The 19,088-nt window shown below is 39.5% G+C and overlaps 1 protein-coding gene across 4 annotated transcripts in view; it reads right to left on the bottom strand.

Moving 5' to 3' along the window:
* Positions 1-19,088, bottom strand: part of LOC126236590 (uncharacterized) — a 98,885-nt gene that overhangs the window by 47,914 nt on the left and 31,883 nt on the right. For all 4 annotated transcript variants that reach the window (XM_049946010.1, XM_049946011.1, XM_049946012.1 and 1 more), the window contains exon 2: positions 3,658-3,965. In XM_049946010.1, the coding sequence (XP_049801967.1) occupies positions 3,658-3,965 (308 nt within the window). The remainder of the gene's footprint in view (positions 1-3,657; positions 3,966-19,088) is intronic.

Here is a 19,088-nt window from a genome sequence, read left to right as displayed (position 1 = left end):
ACCTGTTTGTGCATTAGAATGAGCTGTATCTACAGACAGTTCACTCTTATGTCTTACTTTATTACAGACTATGTCAACTACTGGCACCTCCAAACTAACAAGTGTGGAGCCTGAAATTGTGGCCACATGTGAATCTTTGCTTTATGCCAACATTCTCAACATTACTTGATTGCCTGAGATTTGTACATGTATTGTGTTAAATGCCTGCCCAGTTAAATCTTTTAATTGTTTCAATTCCTTGTTCGCATCTCTAAATTGCTCATTCACTTCATTTTGAACTAAATTGCACTGTTCCAAATTTCCTAATTTAGCTCCTCAGTAAGGTCGAAAGTTTTGTCTGTAACTGCAATATGTTACTGTGGATCTCTCGCTTTTCCTAACATGGCTCACTGATAGGCTGTTTGAGTGTGGCATTTGTGCAAGTTTCTTGTTTGGTTTTTTATCTCATGTTTTAATTTGGTTTTAGTGTTGTCTCCTGTCACATTTATTGCTTCTATACTAGCGGTAAGCTCCTTTAGGTCATAACTCAATTGTGTACTTAAATGTTCTAAACCACATAGGCACATACACAACCATTTTTCTTGTTGCCACAGACAAACAACATCTACAATAAAACATTTATTTACCTTGGCTTAATATCGTAACAAAGTTAGGTATGATGCTGTAGTACAGCCACAAACTCTGGTTGCAAAATCACTTGCAGTTTTCCGCCCCCCCCCCCCCCCTCCCCAACACAAACACCACCCCTAAAAATCTTTTGGAAACTAATCAACTCACATTTTATACAGTTCACAAGAATCTAGCCATGTGTAGATGCCGACTGGAAGCTGAATCCATCTGTAGGTTGTGCTGTGTCACCGAATGTGAGTGTGCTGTTGACACTGCTGCCATTGCAGGCTGACGAGCTGCAACTGCAATCCATGACTGCTCTTGTTGATTGGTCGTGGGATTAATACGACTGAAGCCTTCTTTAATCAGTCAATATCTTCCATCTCATGGACTAGTAATTTTCCTCTCTGTTGTAATTGTAGTTAATAATTGTTCATCGACTACCCAAACATCTTCAAAATTCTTCATTCTCAATGCTAGTATTTGAGTCTGAACTGCAGTGTAATCTTTGCTGCTGATCTTCATTACTATTGATAACAGATATCAACTCCGGTAGATCTCTGTACTCAAAATTCATCAATTCTCTTTAAAATTTCTGATTACTATTCTTGTTATTTACTATTCTTCATAACTTCTGTTTACTCTCAGCCATATTTGTTCTGGATTGTTGTCAGCAGTCACTACATGCAATGTTCTGCTGGCTTCTTACCGTGATATTGGGTAGCAAAGTAAAATTTGATGGGGAGCCATGACTTTATTTTTCTATCTTGTTCAGATTATTACTGCAGCACACTTGCCAACCTTCTCTGATCAAACTTCGTTTATCGAAGTGCTGCAGTTACTGTTGGAAGTTAAGAGTACAAAAGTAATATCCAATTCTCAAAATAATACAAGGCTTCACATAAACAACATATCAATATGTAGTACAATGAACATGAATTATAAAATTGCTTCAGTATTTGGAACATCACATTTATGTCAATAAGGACTAAGTCCAGAAATAGCTTGTTTTATTCAACTGATTCCAACTGTATTTATAACAGGTTTTCTCTTGTCTGTGTGATGTCACAGGCATTGCCATGGCCACTCTTCCTACATGACTCACACCACATTTGTAAGGCAGGACCCAACAACATGGAATAAACCATTCAACCAGCAGGTACCGCGGACATGGTATGATGTTCAGTGTCATGCTGGCTTGCACATACACAATATCCATCCATTCGTAATACATGCACATCTATGAAACATACATCCAAACAGTAGGTTATAATAATTCATTATGAAAATAAATTTTTTATAGTGGCAATTATCATCTGTTATTGGTTTGAAAAATGCCTGTGCAACAAACCTCTTCACCAAAGTTATATGCTACTCTACAACATCTCATTTCTGATACTGCCAACCTTAGCAAGCAGTTCCCTGGTAACTGTTACCAGGTGCTTTGTGTTGTGCATTACTTGATATTTTCTTATTTTTAATTGAGTGAAGAGACTAATCCTGGTCCATCACTGAGTCTGATTATAATCCTCACAAAACCAGAAGGGACTGACAACGATCACTACGACCATGTTCCAATTTTGCCTTCACAGAAACACATTACATTGTTGTAGGCTGGCTGCCCTGAGATTGGGAGGTGGGGCTTATTTCCAAGCACTGTTCCTCATCCCCCCTCTGGCAATCTCAATGCTACCTTTGCTCATGTTTGCTGCCAATTGCCAGTTTATAATGTTTGTGTTCTGCACTATAGTGACCAGAAAACAAAACCTGTCAAAATATTGTGTCAGCATCTAAATTCTTCCCCTGACATGCGAACCGAGTTATTTTTGGTTCTATTTCTGTGTTAAGCGTCTTACCATTTTCATCTGTAGCACTGGACAGTATGGGTTGCACGACTATGAGTGCCTACAAAAGGTTGACATTGATATTCTGCAGAGTTTGTAATTAACAAACTTGTTGGGAGGGGGGAAGCACTGTTGTAGTTTTTGTAAAAGCAAAATTTACAAAGCTCCCCAATCACCAATTTTTTGTAATAATCAATTTTAAAGCACTAAGGCTTTATCTTCAGGCATGTAGTGTCACATCCTCTTAAATTTGTATGTCCCCCTCTTTCAAACAAAAAGAAACTTAGATATGAATTTTACAAAAATAAACGAAAACTATTTCATAAATAATTGCTTCATTTTCAGGTCTGTAGTGATCAAGGTCTTGGGAAAACTTTTTTGCCATGAGAAATCCCATTTGTTGTATTGGTCACTATATGATACATAATGTTCAGAATTTAGGTGTAGATGATTACTTCTATTCCTCTTTCATGGCGGTGGAAGGTAGGAGTTTAAGTTCCAGACACCGAGGCTGAGGGAAAGTGTTTTGCTCTAGTTCTTCAATAATTATGGTGTGGTCAAACTGAGTGATGTCTAGTCACAAATAATATCACAGTAGAGGTATGTCAGAGGATATGTTCACTTCTCCTTGGGAGGAAGGATCCGATTCAAAGAAATAATGAATGTATGCCAATCGGTATTCCTTAAATTCCTGGATGAGGCGGATTGTGATGGGTATTAGTGTGGCAGAGGAAGAACAATTTTGAAAAAGTGGCAGTGGTCACATAAATCATGAATTTTGTAATAACTAGGTATGTGAAAGCAATGAGCTACAGACTGACAGATGGATGGCACAGTGGATGCTGTATGCTGGACTAAAATCAATGGGAGACCCCGGGTTTAAACAGAGTGAAATTTGAAACATACTTGTTCCGGTAGATTGCCCCATTTGCGAGTTTTTTTAAATGTCTAGCAAATGGTTGTGGGTATTACGAGGGGCTACTGAGATAGGAGGAAAGGGCGGTGAGACTGAATAGGTGACGAGTGGTAACACTAAAGAGAGCATATGAGAGGAAGTGAAGGCTGGAGCGGTATCGTTTTCATGGTTTCAAGAGTGACAGAAAAAATTTCTGTATGCAGTCACTAACAATACATTGTTGCCTTTATAAAGAAGCAGACATGCACCATACAGATGTATTGTAAAATGAAAATTATTTTAACTAACCTGACTGCAAAATGAATAATTTTGACGCGGTAGACTTCTGCCTCGAGGTGGAACAAATGGTACAGAAAGCAGTGATGGAACTGGACTGTTACTTCTGTATGAGGCCTGGCTCCTGCTTCTTGATTGCGGGGGCAGGTTATCAGTTAAATGCTGCTGTCGACCTCGTTCTAGACGCCACTGCTGGCCTCTATATGCGTTGCGACTGCGACTATGACTGCGACTGCGGCTGCGGCCCCTCTCATCTTGGGTACATTTTCTACTGCCATGCGGTTTAGGATGGCACAATCTGCTGGTACGGATTATGTCATCTGTTCAGGAAGATTATTAATGACTGTAAGTAAATTATTTAAATGACTTATACTATTTTTACATAATTTCTGAATTTGAAGAAATGACACACACACACACACACACACACACACACACACACACACACACAGAATATGGATGTCATTCTTGATAAGAAACGGAATTTCTCAGCATCACATTAAATTTTTTAAAGCAGTGGGCAGCTTTGCAGAAAGTGCATGAAGCTCATTGACAGGAATATCGCTCAGACTGATGGGTGCTTGAAGGATAGTGCTTGTCAAGTTACTCCAGGTTTTGTTAATTATTTACCAATCAACATCTCACGTATATAGAAACCTGTCTTTGGTTGCACACAGGTAATCTTGCAAAAGTACAAGACTTACTGGTCAGAATTTTGCTGATAAGAAACAACTACAGAAATGGATGCATGCTGAATGACAACAGACAAGAACAGTACAGTAAGTGATGGACTTTTCCCAAACAACCCATACAGTTGGAACTAAATCATATAAATCCTTCTAAATGAAGGACACATTTTTAACAAGACATGGTCTATAATTAACAAGTTCCGGGCACAAGTTTCTGATACAGATTGGAAACCACACCTAACCTTGTCTAGTTTAAATGTGACAAATATACTACATTTGGACAGTATGTGGACATAAAAATTGATAATTGGTCTGTTATAGCCCACAATGAAGAAACATGGGAGCATCTTTATAATCTAGCAAACAATGTATAAAAAATTGGATTACATAAATATCACACTACAAGATGTCTTCATAAACAAAGAGAAGCCAACAGCAGTTAAAACACCCCATGAATAGTAGACCAACCAGTTTCAAATACCACTGCAGAAAAAGAAATCACCTGGAGTTAGGGGTGCCTTCCAAACAATACCAGCTGCCAAGTGTCTACAGTATACCAGAAACCGAACTGTAACAGAAGACAATTTATTCAAGTGTAATTTGAGGGAAAAGGGGGGGGGGGGGGAGGAGATCTGTTGCTGTGGTCTCCCAATACATTCCACAAAACATTTGTTTCCTGATGACACCAGTGAGAATATGGTTGGTGTCTGATGCTGGCACCATGCTACTCCGATGATTACGAGGCAGTCTGAGGGTGCTGCACTACCAGTGTCATAAAAGGAGACTTTTTGGTGGTAGAGTGTTTGTATCACATTCAGAACAAAAATCATTTTGTAGTTGAGTTTCCCAAAGTGAAATTCCCTGAAGATTCCCCTATTTCCTGACAGAGTTTTAGGATTTTAGCCTGACAAAAAATGTAAGAACTTCTATATTTCTGAACATGTGTTAACTCAGAATTAGAGTGAAAAGAAAGTTATTATCTCCTTTGCAGGATTTATGATCTAAAGAGTGAGTAAACAGATATGTTGTGTAAATAAATAATTTTTAGTTGAAGGATTTCTGTGTTTAATAATGACTTAACTCAAACTCTGAATTAACAGCAAATTTTTGCTCCCCCTGCCATACAGAATGTATGAACTTTCCAGATGCATCAGATTGGCAACAAACATAGCAGCAATATGTTGTATAACATTAAAGTTTCGAAAATAAGAACACCACCAATGGGGTATATATAGTGACATTTTCCCTACCAAATATAACTCAGGTGTTTTGTCAAACAAACAATTAAAATCAATGAAAACCAGCCAAAACTCTTTTGTGATAGAAGCGATATTTTCGTCATTTACTCAGTTCAGGAGCTCTCTCGCACACTATCCACAACTTTTTGGCCTTCAGTTCATTAACTTGCTTGAGAATGGACATTTCCTGTCTAGCTCTCTTGTTTCTTCATCTTCTTCGCATTGCTTGTTCTTTGAAGTCTCATCATACCAATTTCCAGCATTGTGATGGTCCAGAATCATTCTCTTGTTAACATCACTCTTGAAGACACCGACAGCGATTTCAGGCCATTATATACCTGACTATGGCCACCAATGGCTTGGTTGACTATCATGCACTCTTTATTAATGGAAAAACCTTTCTCTATGGCAGTTTGACCATGGCTCAGAATGAAAAACTTTTGAAGAAAGATATGCAAATGCTGACAAGTGGTATCACCACCCAATAAGCCTCACCAAAAGTGATTGATACTCTTCTCACTTCTCTTGTGGCTTGCACAGAGATCCAAAAATTCTTGCTGACCCAGGAGTTGTGTGAATTCTTTTTTAACTTTATCACAGTCTTTAGCACTCATCCAATTCTGAGAAAAGAGTTTCTGCAAGGCATATGAGATTCTGCTCTTGCTAGTCCTTGGGCTATTGTTTATCACGGCTGGATCACAAGAGCTTATGTATCTATAAATGCTGTACTTCAAAGGTGACTAGGAGGAGGTTTGAGCACATTTTGATCACAAAGCCCTGCGCTCAGTCCTGAAAGTTAAATATATTCGGCAAGCAGTTTTATCTTTTTCAGCTCAGACAGCACAACATTACCTAAGTTAATTTCTTTGGTAGGAATGAGACTAACTTTGTCATCAAGTTTTATATCAAATATAGATTTTGCAGCAGATAATACATCAGGCTTAACTACTATTGACATATCAGCATGAATAGAATACAAGCATTGAATGGGAAAAGTGCCATGGGGATCACACTTTGGAATTCCCTAAAAAAGGTCATTACCTGCCCAAAACAAAGCCGAAGAAGGATTTTTTAGCTGGCAGCGTAGGATCTTCAAGTTAGTTCAATATTGTTCACCAGCTATAAGTATCTACTTTAATCTTGTGATGTTTTACTTTGTCTGTGCAAGTCTTCAGAAAGGGGATGTCTACTTTCCGATCAGCTACATCTTCATTTCCAAGCCAATATACAAATCTAAACTTTTTTAGGGAAGAGTGGTTTTCTGGGCTTAGACTTTAAAGTCTCTTACAATTAGCTCTTCTTGCAGTGACATTCTTCAACACATTATACATCGATCTCAGAAAATGTACAACACCACAGTTAGTCTTAAGGCAGAGTTTCTGAAACTCAGGCGAATTGTAAGCAAACTACTAGATCCCATATCAATAAAAGTTGATGCACTGTCCCATGAATTCTTTTCAGATCAAGACAAGTCCTTCAAGAACGCCCAGTTGACATTTGACCCATCCACTGATACTTGAGGCAGATTGGTGTAAGATTGAAGGCCGAAGCTTTTTTATTAACACCATCCAACATATCGACAGCAGTGACCTAGAAATGCAGATGAAAAGTAGTGCATTTCAACTTGTTTGTTTACTTTGTACCAATATCACAGCAATATCCATCTGCTGCAACACAGCCAACTTGTTAAGGCTCTCATCAAATGAGATTACGAATGGAACATTCCCTTAAGATCTGTGAGAATATTTTTCCTAAACTGCAGAGCTAACTCAAACGATACCCTATGATGTCCTGGTCCACCCAAACTGTTTATTACTGGCTACAATATGATTGGGGAACACGGCCAGAAACAAGGCAGCCAGTTTGCTTGTAGTAAAAAAAGGGGGGGGGGGCACTTTATTTTTGACGACCTGCAGAATTCATAATATTTCCACCTTTGTAACACTATCCCAGATCAGGTACTTTGGAATACAATTCTTAGCCAATGCAGCAACAGTGGTAGTGTTGGACGCGACATTGGGCTGACATTGCTGGGAGTACCACGAATTGGCTGTCAACTGCGAGATCCCCAATTCATGAGGCATTGTCATCTCATTAAGGGTCAAGAGATTGTCTTCATCATGCCCAGTTATCTAGCCAGGCAACAGGAAGCATGATCCATATCGGTGCCAGAGCTGTGAAGATAATCAAATATCCCAATAAAATGACACTACCTGTGTGATACTATCAGGGGAAGAAAAGTGATCATCAGTAGATGTGTATGTCCAGTTTCAGTAATGACGTGTGCACGCAATGAAGAGGGATTAGTGAATCCAATCTTCTTGCATAAAAAGGAAGTGAGGACAACAAAACCATTGGAACATTGGAGTGTACCTTGCTGATCCTCCCTCTCAACTTCAAAACCAATGACAAGTTTCCATAATGAATGCCAAGATTACAAAAGGAAAGGGTAGGTTACATCAAGTGGCACAAGGGTAGGTTGACAATGTTGATGGCTGGCAGTTACTTTGGAACACTACACTGTTGGCAAGAGTTCCCAGCTCTAGCGATGCTCCTATACTACTCATTTACATTTTAAAGCATTATTGGAATATGCTTTTAATGGCATAACGCATCACTAAAATGGCAAAAATGCCATCGTCGAAAATGAAATTTACACAAGTACAGGGCAAAGCGAGGTGACAACCTTACTCAAAACATGTGCCCAAACATTGGTCCCGGATTCAGAGAGCTACAGAGAGGTGCTTTTACTTTCCTTGAACTTTTTTAACACTCACTGACCGTAGGGGTTTTGTTAGATGGGCAGCCTCTAAGAGCCTACGCATCACTTACCGATCATAGCACTCCACTTATCTGACAAAAATGACAAATGTCCGCAGTCTTCACGGCTGCCAGAAAATGTCATAATGTCTTGTACAGGACTGAGGATGGAAAGTTATTTGTTGATAATGCTACTGCAGAAAGCAAAAGCTAATGCACTTTTGAAGGAGAGTCTAAACTCGAACAATTGGACAAATAGCAATTACATTAAAGGGAAATACCCCCAGTATTACAGAAAGCCTTGAGAGATGTAAGTGCTACGGTATACATTACAGCCTACTTCCACATTAGCTGGCCAAACATGAGTAGATTTTCTTGACACGCCACGGATATTTCTGGTAGATTCTTGGATACCTGCAGACTCTTCCTGTGCATTTGTGGAGGCCCAACTTTAAACAGTACCCACAGTCCTTGGGACTGGTGATCCAGCCTAACAGCCAGGTACGCACACATGTGGACCTTATGACATGACACAGTGAGGAAGTCTGCTTAGCTGGTCACTGCCCACACACCAGTTTCTGTCAGACTCATGGTGGCTACCCTGCAACTTTTCTCAGAAGAATGCTGTGTACAAAATTGAACTAACATAGTAAATTTTTCATTAAACTTTGGAGACAAAGATCTAATTCCAATAGAGAAATTTGATTCTATACAGTATGTGGCCAAATTACTAAGGACAGTGCTCGCATTTATGTAATTTATAATTTACAACAACTGTTTGAACAAACAAAATGGTTTTCAAAGAGTTGTTTTATTTTGATATTGCTACTGGTGGTATTATTATTTGATATATGTTCTTTAAGGCAGCAGCACTGCAGTTGTGTGTCATTCATCAATTATGTAATCTTTCTTCTCATAAAAAGTACAGGTTGCTATATTGTCATTTTTAGTATTGCCTACTTGTTTTTCACTAGTTTTTGTATATAAAATAATCAAAAAGTAAATGATACTTCTTATTACAACACTTTGGCTAAGTTTTATCTATGGATTTAAATTTTTGTTTATGGTTTGACATGATAACTTCATATTTTCTTCTTTCAGCATGGGCAAGGCTACAGACACTTCTCCAAGAAAATGTGGAGAAATAGAAACACTGTTACTCCATTACACACATTCCCAGAGAGATATAGCAACTATTGCAGGATTTCAAAGTCTGTCATCAACCAAATGAAAATTAAAATTGACAATAAAAAACCTCTCTAAGCAGATACTGTAGGACGATGTGGCAGGAAAGGACCACACTCCTTGCACGGATCGAAAAATCAGAGACATGTGTCTCTAAAATCTGAAAATGAGTTGCCCATTTGACTACTATGATGAAAGACGAGGCTATAAAAGTTTTGAAAAGGGCAGTCTGGAGGAGACTGGTTGAACAGAATCTATTGGGTCATTGGCCTACAAAAAAACCAGGCCTCACCAACACTGTGAAAAAGAAACTGCAATGGCTAGACAACACCAAAATATGACTGTTGCAGGATGGAGTTGACTAAGTACAGCTTTTTTGAATAGAGACTATTATTGATAATTTTCTACTGTTAATTCTAATATTTTACAGGTGTTCTTCTCAGGCGAATTGACAATCCAAATTTTGGTTGATAATAGTTCTTTTATCAGATAATGTCCCAGAAAATAACTCCGTGCAGCTTGCCTTGTGGAGAGGGTTAAACACTCAGTATCGTAGAATGATCCGGCTTCTCAGCCAAAAGCATGGGGCGCCTAATAACACCCTTTATTTCCTGCCAGAGATATAATATTTGAACCATTTTGCAGCATTTCCTGTTACACTATAATATTCTAATTTACTTACAAGGATATTGTGATTTACACAGGCAAATGTCTTTGACAGATCACAAAATATACCAGTTGCCCGCAATTTTTCATCTAAAGAATTTAACACATTTTCACTGTAAGTGTAGATAGCCTTCTCAGTATCAGAACCCTTTAGAAATCCGCTGTGACTTTGACAGTATGCTATTTGAGATAAGATGGTTATAAAGCTGATTGTACATTACTTTTTCTAAAATTTTTGAGAATGCTGGCAAAAGTGAAATTGGACGGAAATTTGATGCTATTTCTTTATCTCCCTTCTTAAACAGTGGCTTAACTTCAGCATATTTCAACTATTCAGGAAATATTCCACTGATACATAACAGGTTACACAGATAGCTTAATATGTTACTTAACTCAGAATCACATTCTTTAACTTTGTTGATATTTCATCATACCCACTAGATGTTTTTGATTTTAAAGATTTTATGACGGATATTATTTCTGATGGGTAGTGAGGGTCAAATTAATATTATGGAAGTTACTTGAAATGTCTGGTCTGAGGTATTCCATAGCAGCATCTACAGAACCTGCAACCCCATCTTGTCAGTAACAGTTATAAAATGTTTGTTAAAAAGTTCTGCAACACTATACACGTCTGTCACCAATGTATCATTTACTCTTAATGCTATTTGTCCCTCTTCATGTCTGTTCTACCGGTCTCCTCCTCCACTATATCCCATATAGTCTTTATTTTGTTATCTGATATGACTATCTTTTCCTTGTAATAGATTTGCTTTGGTGTCCATATTACAGTCTTTAATATTTTGCAGTATTTCTTGTAATGTGCTATAGCATCAACATCGGAACTGTTTCGGATTGACAGATAGTTTTCTTTTTGTTTTACAAGATACCCCTATTCCTTGAGTAATCTATGGCTTCTTTGTAGACTTTGCTCTAACCTTGGTAAGTTTTGGGGAAAAACAGTGTTCGAATAAGGTACGCACTTTATTAGCAAAAAGTGTTATATTTTTCATTCATGCCATGAGCACTGTAAACATCAGTCCAGTGAATGTCTCTGAGGAGTGTCCTAAAACAATCAATTTTTGGCTTATTGATTACCCTCTTGAGTTGAGATTTAACAGATTTTATATCCTGTTCAGTATTAACATTGAACAGAAGGAACTGCATGTCATGGTCTGAGAGGCCATTGACTATTGGTTTTGTAATATAATTTTGTTCATTGGATTTTTCTATAAAGATATTATCAACAGCTGTGTGTGCAATTGGCTACCCTAGTGGGGAACTTTACAGTGGGAATTAAGTTGAATGATAGTGTTACTAACTCAAATAAGTTCTTATTGGGAGAGTCTTTAAGGAAATCTACACTGAAATCACCAGCAACCACTATTTCTTTGTTTTTGGTTGTTAAATGGGCCAGTACAGCTTCAAGGTGGTTTACGAACAGATTAAAGTTACCTGCAGGTGCTCGATATATACTTAATATTATGAAGGATTTTTTGTGAAATTCTACTTCTGTTGCACATGCTTCCATATGCTGTTCTAGGCAAAATTTATGAATGTCTATGTTCTTAAATTTATGACAGTTCAAATGCGTGTGAAATCTTATGTGACTTAACTGCTAAGGTCATCAATCGCTAAGCTTACACACTACTTAACCTAAATTATCCTACGGGCAAACACACACACCCATGCCCGAGGGAGGACTCTAACCTCCGCTGGGACCAGCCGCACAGTCCATGACTGCAGCGCCTCAGACCGCTCGGCTAATATCGCGCGGCTTTATGACAGTTCCTGATGAATTTGGCAACTCCTGCTTTCTCAATTTCTGATCTACAAAAGTGAGATGCTAACCTAAACCCTGTAACACTTAAAAGTTCTATACCAGTCGTCACACGATGTTCAGAGAGGCAGATTATGTCAGCTGGATTTGAAGACTAATTCATCTATGCAGATAATTAATTCATTAATTTTATTTCTCAGTCCTCGAATATTTTGATGCAATAAAGGTAGCTGACATTTCACATTGAGTTAAAATTGGGTAGAGTAAATATATCTGCTGACTGTTGAAAATTCTTGACCAATAGCTGTTTATGCTGATGTAATAAGCTAGAATTATGTTTTTTTGGTTTCTTTCTCAAACTGAAGGTTTGTCTCAGAAGAAAGGGTTATGGGAGAATTGGTAGGAATGAGAGACAAGAAAGATAAATTGAGTTCTGCAATAAATTTCAGACAGTATCAGTAAATACTCTGTTCACAATTCACAACAGGAGGATGTATACATGGAAAAGACTGGGAGGTTCAGGAAGACTTCAGTTAGATTACATCATAGTCAGGCAGAGATTCTGAAATTAGATATTGGATTGTAAGGCATACCCAGGTACGGATGTAGAATCAGATCACAATTTAATAATGCTGAAGAGCAGGCTGAAGTTTAAGAGACTAGTCAGAAAGAACCAATGTGCAAAAAAAGTGGGATAGAGAAGTGCTCAGGAATGAAGAGAGATGTCCGAAGTTCTCTGATTGTGATAATGAACAGCTGAGTAAGCAGTTCAGTTGAAAAGTAATGGACATCTCTATAAAGAGCCATCACAGAAGTTGCAGAGAAAAACGTAGGTTCAAGGAAGATAACTGAGAAGAAATCATGGTTAACAGAAGAAATACTTCCACTGACTGACAAAGAAGGAAGTACAAAAACGTTCCAGGAAATTCAGGAATCAAGAAATACAAGTCACTTAGGAATGAAACACACAGGAAGTGCAGGGGAACTAAGGTGAAATTGCTAAATGAAAAAAATGATTGTCAGGGCTGACTCAGAATACAGAAAAGTCACAACATCCTTTTGTGAAATTAAAAGCAAGGGCTGTTAACATTAAGAGTACAATGGAACTCCACTGTTGAATGTAGAGGAGAGTGTGTACAGGTGGAAAGAGTACACTGAGGGCATCTATGAGGGTAGGACTTTTCTGATGACATGACAAGAAGAAGAAACAGGACTCGACAGGGAAGAGAGGGAATCCAGTATTAGAATCAGAATAGCTTTAGAAGACTTAAAATCAAATAAGACAGAATGGATAGATAACATTCCATCAGAATTTCTAAAATCATTGGGGGAAGTGGCAACAAGACGATTATTCATGTTGGTGTGCAAAATGTATGAGACTGGTGGTAATCTTCAGACTTTTTTTCTTAAAAAAAGTTCCACACAATTCCCAAGATTGCAAGAGCTGACAAGTGCAAGAATTATCCACAATCAGCTTAACACCTCGTGTATCCAAGTTACTGGCAAGAGTAATATAGAGCAGAATGGAGGATCTACTTGAGGACAATTAGTTTGGCTTTAGGAATGGTAAAGGCACGGATAGGCATTTCTGATGTTGCGGTTGATAATGGAAACAAGACTGAAGACAAATCAACTTCATTGGATTTGTCAACCTGGACTAAGCCTTTGACAATGTAAATGGTGCAAAAGGTTCCAAATTCTGTGAAAAATAGGGATAAGTCATAGGGAAAGATGGGTAATATACAGAATTTGAGACAACATCTTACAGAAGAATGTTGAAAATTAGGTGAACTGATAAAGTCACAGATAACAGGGATAAGTCATAGGGAAAGATGGGTAATATACAGCATTTGAGACAACGTCTTACAGAAGAATGTTGAAAATTAGGTGAACTGATAAAATTAGGAATGAGGAGGTTCTCCGAGAATCAGAGAAGAAAGGAATATATGGAAAACACTGACAAGAAAGAGGGACAGGATGATAGGGCATCTGTTAAGAACCAGATAAGAACTTCCATGGTACTAGAAGGAGCTGTAGAGGGTGAAAAAAGTAGAGGAAGACAGAGATTTGAATAAATCCAGCAAATAACTGGGGGCATAAGTTGCAAGTGCTACTATGAGATGAAAAGGTTGGCATAGGATAGGAATTCATGGTGGGCCATATCATACCAGTCAGCAGACTAATGCTTCAAAAAAAGTAGTGAGAGGGGTAAAAGAATGACAGTGAGAGTTGCCCTGTCCAGAAAGCAGTTGGAGGCTGGAGGACATGTTATGTGACCGGAGAGATACCATCTGAATTTGACCAGTGCTTCCACAGCCTCCATTATAAGAAAAGTACCTACACAGGTAAGATAAAATCTCACGAAAGAGAACAATGATGATAAGTCTGCCAACCAATGACCAATGTAAAAGAATAAGAATAATTCAAAAGATGGGAAGGGCAGGAGCCAGACTGGACCACCGAGCAAGGGCAGCCACTAGCCCCTTGGGGCGGAGCAGGCGAGGGTGCACCCTTCCAATCCCACAAGCAGCCAACAAGGTTAATGTGCCCTACATCACAGACAGGAGTAAAAACCTTCTTTCAAGAGGAAAATGTAAAACCAAATCAGCTGCTATGGCAATGTCCGCTAGCACCAGAGGTAGAATGTCAAAGTTTTAAGGTTTCGCCACAAGGCGTCCAAATTAGGGCAGTCCGGTAGGATGTGAGCTGTCATGTGACGGGCACCACAACAACAGTGGGAGGATGTGGCCATGGGTCAGCCAAGTGTGGCCAATGCGAAGCCAACAGAGCACAGTAGTTTCCCAGTGTGAAGCCCAAAGGGAAGACTGCCACATGGTTGTGGTCTCCTTTACAGCTACACTTTCTTCGGAGAAATCAGGGCACACCAATTTACATTCCAAGCCTCCAATAACTGTCGGCATAGAGTCAACCAAAGAGCCAACTTTGGTACACCCACCTCCAAAGTCAGCATCCAGGTAGCCAACTTGGCCAACCAGTCAGTATGTTAGTTCCCTGTGATCCCAATGTGACCACAGTCCATACATACAAAGACCACTGAACATCCAGTGTGGTGGAGGTCATACAGGAGTTCCTGGATAGGCACAACCAATGGGCATTGAGGGTAGCACTGTACAACATCCTGGAGGCTACTCAAGGAGTCATTGCCGACTGGTTCATCCAGTGGCCATAGAGCCGTCAGTGTATACCACGTCTGAGCCTGGATGTGTCAAGGCCATCCAGGAACAAGTGGTGAAAGACAATGGGGTCTATTTGTAATTTATTTGTGTGAAACATGTAATTACAGCCATAGCAATTGGTAGTACAATACAACAGTATACAATCTAATTTTACTTTATAATAGGAACTTAAGAATGTAGTCCAAATTATCTGACATAATAATACTTTAGATTTTAGTTTCTACAGTAGGCTATAGAAGCACTCCTCAATGAGCCATGATTTAGATGTTTTTTGAATGTCTCTCCAGTTATGACCTTCAGTTCATTTGGCAGTGCATTGAAGTATTTTGCTCCATTAATATATGGACTGTTTTTTTCAGTCTTCTGTGTACCATATGGTAATTTTGTACTTGTTTAGTATTGTGAACATGAATTTCTGCATTACAACAGGTATATTTCTTATCTTCTACAGTTAATACTATAGTTTCAAACATATACATTGAATAGATAGTCAGAATTTTAAATTCTATAAATAATTCCTTACATGATGTTCTAGCATATTTTTTGCCTAATATCTCAAGGCTCTTTTCTGGAGTTTAAATACTCGGTCTACATGAGTTTTGGAAGCTCCGCCCCACAGCGCAAGACCATATGCTAGAAATGGATGTATTAAACCAAAGTACATCATCCTCATTGTTTGGATATTGACATATGGAGCTAGTCTTCTTAAAACATACAGGCTAGATGATAGACTTGCACATACATTGTCAGTTTGTTGTGTCCATAGTAGTTTGCTATCTATGCATATACCTAGGAATTTACACTCGTTACAGATTTTCCCTACAAGGCTACTATCTTGAGAATCAATACAAGTTTGAAAATCACCAACATTGAAGGGGATTATATTTGTTTTTTGTAAGCTGACTTTTAGATTGTCATTTTCAAACTTTTCCTTTGTGATATCTAAATAAATTTTTACCTCTATGCTGAGATTAAGAATATCATTTCCCCAACAAAGGCCTGAAGTGCCATCTGCATACATTGTAATGAAGGTATCATTTTTTACTATCTTTGGGAAGTCAGTGACGTAACATATAAAAAGGAAGGGACCAATTATCGATCCCTGAGGCACACCAAATTTAATACTCCTGACCCTTGATGTATAACTTTTTAATGTTTCTCCACTATTGTGTGAGATTGAGGTACACTGTATTCTGTTTTTTAAATATGATGTAATGAGGTGCAATAATTTTCCACTTATGCCATCCCTAGTCAGTTTTGACAGAAGTACCTTATGATCAACCCTATCAAAAGCCTTTGATAGGTCTAGGAAAACTCCAGCTACTTGCATACCTTCATCAATTATGTCAAGAGCTTTCAGCATAAATTGAAGTGTTGCAGTCATGGTGCTACAACCACTTCTGAAACCATGCTGAATATCTCTCAGGATGTTGTGCTTATTATAATGCTCTAACATATATTTCAGAATTATTTTTTCAATTAACTTGCTAAAAACTGAAGTTAAGGCAAGTGGTCTGTAATTTTCTACTAGTTGTTTATCACCTTTTTTGTAAAGAGGTTTAACAATGGTTAAGTTTAGTACGTCAGGGAACACTCCTTTTAAGACACTATTTATTAGATGCGCCAAAGGATATGCTAGATTGTTTTCGCACTGTTTAAGTAAAAATGGAGAAATTTCATCCCAGCCAGCGGATTTTTTGTTTTTACATTCTCTGATGAGCTGCAAAATATCCTTGATTTCAAGTTCATGGAGTTGATTAGCTTCAGAATTGTCCTCAGCAAGACTTCCAACAGGTACTTTGTCTGTGGTACAAAAGTCAGATTCTATGATACCTATGAAATAGTCATTAAAAATGTTACTGATCTCTTGAGGATTGGTGATATCAATATTATTAGAAATCTGTATGTTAATATTACCTTTTAGTTTTGTTTTACTGTCTCTTATTTCATTTACTATTGACCAGCAGGTCTTGGAGATACAATATGAATTTTGTATTTTTGAGTTAATCTTTTCAGCCTTCAATCTTTTGAGTTGCTTGTGAAACTGGTACTTGTATTGTTTGTATTTATACCTGTGCTCATTGTTTTTGGTCTCTCTTTGCATCATATACACTCCTGGAAATTGAAATAAGAACACCGTGAATTCATTGTCCCAGGAAGGGGAAACTTTATTGACACATTCCTGGGGTCAGATACATCACATGATCACACTGACAGAACCACAGGCACATAGACACAGGCAACAGAGCATGCACAATGTTGGCACTAGTACAGTGTATATCCACCTTTCGCAGCAATGCAGGCTGCTATTCTCCCATGGAGACGATCGTAGAGATGCTGGCTGTAGTCCTGTGGAACGGCTTGCCATGCCATTTCCACCTGGCGCCTCAGTTGGACCAGCGTTCGTGCCGGACGTGCAGACCGCGTGAGACGACGCTTCATCCAGTCCCAAACATGCTCAATGGGGGACAGATCCGGAGATCTTGCTGGCCAGGGTAGTTGACTTACACCTTCTAGAGCACGTTGGGTGGCACCGGATACATGCGGACGCGCATTGTCCTGTTGGAACAGCAAGTTTCCTTGCCGGTCTAGGAATGGTAGAACGATGGGTTCGATGACGGTTTGGATGTACCGTGCACTATTCAGTGTCCCCTCGACGATCACCAGTGGAGTACGGCCAGTGTAGGAGATCGCTCCCCACACCATGATGCCGGGTGTTGGCCCTGTGTGCCTCGGTCGTATGCAGTCCTGATTGTGGCGCTCACCTGCACGGCGCCAAACACGCATACGACCATCATTGGCACCAAGGCAGAAGCGACTCTCATCGCTGAAGACGACACGTCTCCATTCGTCCCTCCATTCACGCCTGTCGCGACACCACTGGAGGCGGGCTGCACGATGTTGGGGCGTGAGCGGAAGACAGCCTAACGGTGTGTGGGACCGTAGCCCAGCTTCATGGAGATGGTTGCGAATGGTCCTCGCCGATACCCCAGGAGCAACAGTGTCCCTAATTTGCTGGGAAGTGGCGGTGTGGTCCCCTACGGCACTGCGTAGGATCCTACGGTCTTGGCGTGCATCCGTGCGTCGCTGCGACAACATCGATATACTGTGGAGACCTCACGCCCCACGTGTTGAGCAATTCGGCGGTACGTCCACCCGGCCTCCCGCATGCCCACTATACGCCCTCGCTCAAAGTCCGTCAACTGCACATACGGTTCACGTCCACGCTGTCGCGGCATGCTACCAGTGTTAAAGACTGCGATGGAGCTCCGTATGCCACGGCAAACTGGCTGACACTGACGGCGGCGGTGCACAAATGCTGCGCAGCTAGCGCCATTCGACGGCCAACATCGCGGTTCCTGGTGTGTCCGCTGTGCCGTGCGTGTGATCATTGCTTGTACAGCCCTCTCGCAGTGTCCGGAGCAAGTATGGTGGGTCTGACACACCGGTGTCAATGTGTTCTTTTTTCCATTTCCAGGAGTGTACATTTCTTCCATTTTTATTTCAGTTCTTTTGTAGAATTATCAAATTCCACGGGCCTTGGCTGTCTTGCCTTATTCTTATTAATATTTATCTTTCTAATGGGAATAGTAGTATTCAGATGATAAGATAATGTATCTAGAAAGGCATCCCATTTATTACTCACTCCTTCGGCTTGAAATACTAGATGCCAAGATTCATGACCAAGGCTCTCTCTCAGTTTGGCAATGTTGATAACAGAGAGATTCCTTTTGTATTCATAAATTTTCTTTGGTTTTATACAAGGATCTCCCTTTAGCACTAATAGTTGGCCTAGATGGTGAGAGATGTGACCATTTACAACAGCAGCTGTGGCAATATTTTCACAATTGGTAATAACATGGTCTATAGAGCTTATACTAGTTGGAGTGATTCTAGGGGGTATGCCTCCTAACAGATCTTTTGCGCC

The sequence above is a fragment of the Schistocerca nitens genome, chromosome 2 (genome assembly GCF_023898315.1).
Source record: "Schistocerca nitens isolate TAMUIC-IGC-003100 chromosome 2, iqSchNite1.1, whole genome shotgun sequence".
NCBI classification, from domain to species: domain Eukaryota; kingdom Metazoa; phylum Arthropoda; class Insecta; order Orthoptera; family Acrididae; genus Schistocerca; species Schistocerca nitens.
Note: the sequence above shows the minus strand (reverse complement) of the source record. Positions and strands in the feature narration are given on the sequence as shown.